Genomic DNA, 8,024 nt, shown 5'->3' with positions numbered 1-8,024 from the left:
ATATTCTCTTACATAATCTTCAAATATTAGAGTTTGAACTTCAACTTCAGATTCTTCAGGTGATTACTCTTCAGATGCATTTAGTTTGGAGTCAGATATTTGTTTCCTCATAGTCATTTTAACTTAGAATCCTACACACTTAAGAAAAATATTAGGGTACCAAATTATTTCATTTTTTGTTATCATCAAAACTTAGAGATATATTGCAGAATCAAAATCTTGTTCTAACAAAATAGAGTATGAATGTCAAAACCAAGGGGTATTGTATGGTCCAAAGAGAATGGTGTTTTTTATGTTGATTGTTGTGGATTTTTTATCTCAAGATGAACGTCGAAAGTTGTTTTGATTTTAATTGCGCTAAAATCTATGAGTGAAGGTGAATACTTTGAACAACTGGGTCATGCGTCTCGTATCCAAAGATATCTGGAATAAGGATAGGAATACTCACTCTTATTCCTTATTCACTTCTTAAGACTCGTGGCGTACAACTCACATCATAGTTATCAAGTGTTTTAAGGTTTAAAAAAAAGAGAATGGGAGTTTTTAGTCTTAAATGGATGAGAAGAGGTATGTTTGAAAGAGTGATGTCAGAAAATAGGGATATAGTTTAGTGTTGTTATGTCTTGATGGTCACCTATTTCTAGGGTTTTAAAGATGAATGGGACTTGAATAGACTTAAAGAATCATGTATATGTGCAAGTTTAAAGATCTAATTCAAATTAAGTGATCAAGGGACTTGTGATCACTTAATTCAATAAAAACCCTAAAGGGGCGTGCAATTTGCTTTGTTAAGTCTTACTAAAAACTCCTAAAACCATTAATCTAGTTAATTGATCAGTGTATATTTGATCAACTACTCAAATCAACAAGGGGATCATGCTAAGATTTGAGCTATACACATCAAGAACGTGATATTATAAAAAAAAGGCCAAATAAAGAAAGAATGGATTTAATGATAAAAGTAAATCTAATCATGCATTAATTATAATCTATTATTAATTTAGAATCTTAATTCTAACCTAAAAGAATTAAATCTAATTAGAATTACATAACCTAATTAGTTATGTTATTGAAATGTCTCTTTTTTGTTTAATGTATTAAAAAATGTTAAAAGCAAATAAATAAATAAATAAATAAAGCATAGTTATTCCCTTCTAGGGGGCACGAGTTTGGAAAAAGGTGTGAAGAGTGCAATGGGGTATTGGGCCCAAGAGTTAAGGCCCATGTTATTTTGTTTATTTTAAATCAGCAAGCCTAGGGTGTATGTGGAAAGCTGGTGCATATGCAATAGTGGGCATTTGGTTGGATTTGAAGCTCAAGGAATTGACTCAAAGTGGGGGCAAATATGAAGGAAGCCCCTCACTCAACTTTCATTCAAACTCAGACCTTTCATTCCCCCATCTCTTACAATGGCCAACGAAAATGGCTTCGTCGCGCCAGAAATCACCTCTGGCAACGGTGGAGCCCAGAACCACTTATATTCACCACCACTCAACTCAACTCGTCCTCCTCTCTCTATACCTAAACTTAGATTTTGCTAAAACACATCATATCCTTTCATTTTGTAGTTAACCCTCATGAACTCTAGAAATTCACATCCAAATTAAATGGCGAGGGAACAAAATTTCAGGTTAATACATTAGGGCTTTGATCCCTAAGCACCTAAACTACAATATGGTAACCAGAAAAGTGTGAAGAAAGATGGTTCGAGGATAGCCAACCTATAGAGTTGATGAGTGATATATTTGTTGTTGCAGCGTTTGGAGATGAAGATGAGCCAAGTAAACCAGAGAATGCACAATCAGGTAATACTTTTGATCCCTTGTTGCTTGTAGTTTCTTCTTATTGTCTTCTTATTTTCCTTATGAAATATTGAATTAGAGACTAGCATGTAGAATGTTGTTGCTGTTGAATTAAGTAGAATATGAGTTTGTATAATAGGAATTGAGAGATTGATAGAGGTTAGGTCTAGCTCTACTCTTTCAGAGCTTCAATATGAAGCTCTGAGGAGTATTTCAAAGGAGCTCTAATGGTGGTTAGGGAGTGAGTTGGGGATGAAGAAGATTGAGAGCGGGGGAAATTTGGCAGAGTAAGGGTACGAAAATAGAATTGTTGATGATGATTGAAGAGGCGGAGATAGGTTTATATAGATGGAATCAAAGTGAATTTAGAAGGGAAAGTTGGTTGTAAAACAATTAGGGATTGAGCAATTCCCACCCTTGGATTGTGATCCTAAACTCACTCTTATCAAGGGTCAGGGATCAATGAAAAGTAGCTAGATTGTATTAGTTGGAATCAAGGGAAACGAAAATGATTTTGAGTTTGTTTTGAACTGTAATTAGTATAAAATTTGGGTTCAAAGTGTGTTTGTTTGGGGCTTTTAGTAGTTGGCTATCATTGGAAGTTAGTTAGTGAGTTTAGGAATTATTTAGAGGGAGATTTGAGCTTAGGGGAAATTTTGTAATTGCCCATGCACACATGGCAATGGGTTATTCCATTGGCAGTTGGAGTTAGTTATGTGACAGTTGGCAATTTGTTAGCAATTGTTGACAATTAGGGTAATTGTTGCAAGTTAGTTTGTAATTGAAAGTTTAGTTAGAAGTTAGTTTGAAAAGTTAGTTGTGGTATGTTAGTTATTAGGGTAAATTGTTAGTTACATGTTAGTTTAGCTTGTAACTAACTTGTAATGTAAGTCAACAGTGGTATATTAGCATTTGGTAGGATTTTGTTAGAAAGTTAGGAATGAGTTAATGTTATGACAGTTAGGAATTGGCAACTCGTTTTGTCAGTTAGGGCAATGGTTTGTAGGTTGGCTAGAATCATTTGCTAACAGTTAGATAGGGTCAACTAATTGTAACTCACTGTTAGGAACTTGTTTGGTCAGTTAGGGCAGCATTATGGTAGGCATGGTTAGTTAAAACTAGGGTTGGCAGTTAGAGGCATAGTGACTTGGTGGTCAGAAAATTTTACCTTATACCCCTACAGTTAGCCCCATACCCCTACATTTAAATTTTTTTGACTAAAATACCCTCATATAAATAGGCTATATTTTCCATTTCAAATTTTTTTTACCATTTTCGTTGAAGAGTTCCGGAGAAGAGAAATATTTGGCTTTTTTGCATTGTAAACCGGAACACTCAGAGTAAGTCTTCTGGTTCATTAAATGTATACCGGAACACTTCTCTAAAGAGTTCCGGTTTGTTCCATTTTAGGGGCACTGAACCGGAAGTCTTTTAGAAAGTCTTCCGGTTTGGAATGTTGTATACCGGAACACTTTCTTAAAGGCTTCCGGTTTGGATGATGTATACTGGAACTCTTTAAGAAAGTGTTCCGGAAGGCTTTTTTTTTTACTAACCGGAACTCTTCTTTGAAGTGTTCCGGTACGTAATTTTTTTTTTTTTAATTTTAATTATTTTTTAAAACATTTTTTTTTGCAGTGGTTCGAAGACGAAGTGCAGATGGTAGGATTCCAGTCCGCACGTTAGACCGGGGTGAATCTTCATCTGCAGCGGAGCCGGCTGGATATCCAGGAGGGTCGTACGATACGTCTCTTTTGGTGAAGTATGAGCATCATGTTGCTCGACATTTATGGTTCGGTGAGGTAAGTAAACGGGCTATATTTGAAAATGAATAATAGTTGAAGGTTGCTGGACATGGACTGAAGTTGACTTCTAGGATTCCATTGGCTCTTCCACCACAGATGGAGAGTTGGGTATCTAGATCCGGTTTATCTTCACTGCAGAGAACTAGTTTGAACAAGATAGACACAAATCTTGTCTCTGCATTTGTGGAAAGATGGCATCTAGAGACATCTTCATTTCACATGCCGTTTGGTGAAATGAGCATTACTTTAGATGATGTCGCATGTATACTTCACTTGCCCATCAGGGGTATCTTCTGGAGTCCTCAGGATGTGACTGAAGAGGTAGCTGTTGAACTTGCTGTTGACTACCTAGGAGTGTTACGGGGTCAGGCACAGTCACATGTTCGTAGCTGCAGGGGGTCGTATTACAAGATGGAGTGGTTATACGATTTATTCGTACATCATAGAGCTGCTTCCAGCTGGGCATATGCGACTAGAGCATATCTATTGATGTTGGTGGGTTCCACCATATTTGCTGATAAGACCTTTACACTTGTAGAGGCACGATACCTCCTCCTGTTTACGGACTTGGATGGATGTTCAGGATATAGTTGGGGAGCAGTTGCACTAGTTACCCTCTACAGATATCTTGGAGATGCGTCCATATACAGTTGCAAACAGCTCGGTGGATATCCTACTCTCCTACAGGTATAAAATTTAATTTTGTTTATTAAGTGTTAGATTCATTTTATAAAATATAAAATATGTTAACTTAATTTGTTTTATTTATTATGTTTGTATTTTGTAACAGTGTTGGATTCACGAGTACTTTCCAACTGTTGGAAAAAGAGGGGAGAATTGGAAACCTACTGAAAACTGTGGTCTTCCCCGAGCGATGAGATGGTCGTATAGGCAGGGAGTCCTGAAGGTCGATGATTTACGACCTATTTTGGACGAGCTGACACCTGTCGACGTCATATGGCGACCATTTGAGGATCATAGAGAATGGTATGTATTTGATGAGATATGTCTTTACAGGGGTTGTTTGAAGTGGGGTGAAACAGTTGTCCCATACTTACCTGATAGATGTTTACGTCAGTTCGGGTATAGGCAGTATGTTCCATCCCCACCTCTGGATTATATGATGGCGACGGATATTGATGTTGATTAGATCAGTTACCATCAGAGTGTTATCGCTGTGATCGGTTCATCTACCGTGGCCACCACTCCATCTGATGCAGTAGACGGTTATCTGGAGTGGTATTATTGTGTTTCCCATCCACGGTTACTCCCTCCCCATCGTGACGCTCCTAGAGAGGTACCAGTTCCTGTATATGACGTTGGGCCATCTAATCCTGATTGGGCTCGTGTATCTACATTGATTCATCGCTATCTGAGACAGGTTAATAGCGAAGAGGAAGATCCACAGTTTTCTGATTTATTTGAAGCTTTGTATATTTCTCGTTCACATTGATTTTATGTATTAAGCTTTGAATATAATAGACATATTAATATAAAATTCATGTTTTGATTACATATTTATGTTTTGAGTACATAATCATGCTAATACAGGTGTAAGTAATTGCCAAGGTTGCATACGTCCTGCAAATCCTAACATCCAAGTAGTTGCTATATGAGAACGAAATTTCTTCCAATCTAATGTGACCGGTGGCAATGGAAACCCCTCTTTCATGTTAACCTGGTAAAGTAAAATAATTAAAAGATTAAGTCATATAACATAAAATATTAACTGAAATAATGTTTGTATTTAGGCATATAAATACGTACCTGAACCCAATGATTGCGGTTAACAAAACCAATGTAATAAATAGAGACATTTGGTGAATGTGAACTTGTCATCGGAAAGAAAGTCATGCACGGATTGCCTAAACAGACAAGTACAACATTATAGCGATTCGCTATCAAGTAACCCATATCTGGTAGACTCATCCATTTTTCAGGTGGCTGTGAACCAAAGGATTCTATCATCAAAGATTCTCTCACTACTGACAACCGATTAGAAAATAACTTGTCATACAAAGTTGACCTATCCTTGTCTATTAATTCCAACCCCAACTCTCTACGAACCATTGGCCAACCATCCTCACCATATCCATGCAATGATGCAATGACTCTAAATCCACAATTACCATCTGATTCAACATTAACTACATCTTCAATGTATGACCTAATATGATTAGGAAATTGAAGAATGAATTGTGGTTGCTTCTTTGATAATTTGATCTTCTTCGAAGTCTATGATGGTTGAGATTGCCTTTGTGAAGATTGAGATTGCCTTTGTGAAGATTGAGATGCCTTATCAACATACTCATGATACGAAGGGTCCCTATAAACATCATAATCTGCTGGTTTTTTCCCTTTCTTCTTCACTCCTCCTTTGGTTTTTATTTTCTCAGGTGGTGGACACAATGTTGTCATTATTGGGTATGCTAGTTCACATACCCTACTCTTTAATGCCCTTTTCCCAATAACATCTAATGACCTAAATCGTCTCCACAACTCATCCATTGCAGAAGTCATATCCACCTCTGATCCATCGTCTTCACCTACCTCTAACTCAACTTCCATAGTTAGTTTCCTCCAATGAACATGAACAGCATCAATGGGTATCGGTATACCACCTAGTCTGTATCTTCCTAACTCACAAGCACAAGGTAACCCATAAGATGTTCTAAGAGTACAACCACATATTTGCCTGTTAGTTCCAACATAATCAACTCTCAATAACTCTTCAGCAATACGTCTCAAAGCAGCTCGAGATACGGAACCACGCAAATAACCATAAAAGGGACTTACGTGCGTGTGCTCAACTTCGTAAAAACTCTTTTGAAAAGAAGCTCTAATGTTTCCCAGTTGTAACCTCAAGTTGTTATTCATTGCTTCCCAACATTTGACCATGTCACCTATACTGTTTCCTAACATCTGCTTTAACTTCCAATGAGCAGATTCAACCCTAAAAATATTGAAAATAACACATAAAAAATACATAGAAATAATATCAGATATAAAAATAACACATACAAAATTATAAGACGTACCGATTAGTCGTTGTGTTACCCAAATGTAGCACTCGATTAATCCATGCTCCAACAAATCTATGCCTATGTGGAGTCAACCATGTGTCTTTCACATAATTAATAAATCCACTATAATCAACACATGCTTGCTCAAGTTGATGCAACCGCTGACCATACTCAACCTCATCACTAGCCCAGACAACTTCCATCCATAATGTGTCTATCGTCTTTTGCAGGTCATTCACCATATGTTGTTTGCATTTGGCACCAACGTTTTTGTTAATGTGAAATCTACATAGCAAATTAATCGAGCTGGGAAATACAACTTCAATTGCTTTCATCAAAGCAAGATCTCTATCTGTCAAAATCACTTGTGCACACATGTCTTTCTTCACAAACAACTCTTTTAATTTCTCCAATACCCAGCAAAAATTCTCTATTTGCTCAGACTCCATATACGCAAATCCAACATCAAAAGTCAACTCGGTCGATGTCATGCCAACAATTTCAAACAAAGGTTGTCTATATTTGTTTGTCTTGTAGGTGCTATCCATAACTAACACAATCGGAAATATATTCAACAACTTAACTGAATCAGGATGTGCCCAAAATATCTCTCTCACCACTTCCGAGTCATCCTTTTTTCTACTCCAATACACATATCTTGCATCCTCAATAAGCTTAAACAGATGTTGTATCTCACTCCTAGGACCTCTTATCTCTTTTTGTATCACACTCTTATGCTTGTATACTTGCGTAATCCGAGTGACATTCTCAGGATAATTGTCTTGCAAGGAAAGCAATATGTGTCTAGGTGCTACATGTCTCTTTGCCAAATCAGCGACATGTTGCTTCTCATCTGTGGTCAACCTACCAATAAACGAATGACCTTCTAATCTATCCGGTAAACCATGATTATGTAACCCATATTTTACATCAATCTTCCAACCAGATCCATCTTTCACCGGAGTCGACCTGATTTTAAATGGACATCCACATTTCTTCGATGCACTTTGGGTACCACTATCACTAATCTTGTGTTTCCCACCTTTATCACAATCAAATATTATTTTGTTACTTCTCCCTCTCTTCCCCGTTTCAGTATCTGAACGACTGATGATAACAGTTACTTTATTGTTGATTCCAACCTCTTTAATCCATCTGATAACCTTTTCTCGTGTACCAAATCTTTCCGTCGTCATAAACGCATCAGTAGTATCTACACATATTTGGGAAAGATTTTTCATTCCTGCAAAATAAAAAAATAAAAAAAAAATAAAAAGTAAAAAAAAGTATATAAAAAAAAAAAGCGAACCGGAAGACTTCTTGAAAGACTTCCGGAACACATATAATACATACCGGAACACTTCTCCAAAGAGTTCCGGTATGTAAAATTTGTTCAC

At 36.9% G+C, this 8,024-nt stretch overlaps 1 protein-coding gene across 1 annotated transcript; it reads right to left on the bottom strand.

The window, feature by feature from the left end:
- Positions 1-5,659: 5,659 nt before the first annotated feature.
- On the bottom strand, positions 5,660-6,849 carry LOC127073198 (uncharacterized). Its single transcript, XM_051014330.1, has 2 exons — positions 6,643-6,849; positions 5,660-6,557 (listed from the first exon to the last, which is right to left on the bottom strand). Exons 1-2 carry the CDS (start codon positions 6,828-6,830, stop codon positions 5,840-5,842), a joined length of 906 nt encoding a protein of 301 aa, XP_050870287.1. The 5' UTR covers positions 6,831-6,849; the 3' UTR covers positions 5,660-5,839.
- Positions 6,850-8,024: the final 1,175 nt, after the last annotated feature.

Source organism: Lathyrus oleraceus, chromosome 4, assembly GCF_024323335.1.
Source record: "Lathyrus oleraceus cultivar Zhongwan6 chromosome 4, CAAS_Psat_ZW6_1.0, whole genome shotgun sequence".
NCBI lineage: Eukaryota > Viridiplantae > Streptophyta > Magnoliopsida > Fabales > Fabaceae > Lathyrus > Lathyrus oleraceus.
The sequence above is the reverse complement of the archived record's forward strand: the minus strand, read 5'-3'. Positions and strand labels throughout refer to the sequence as shown.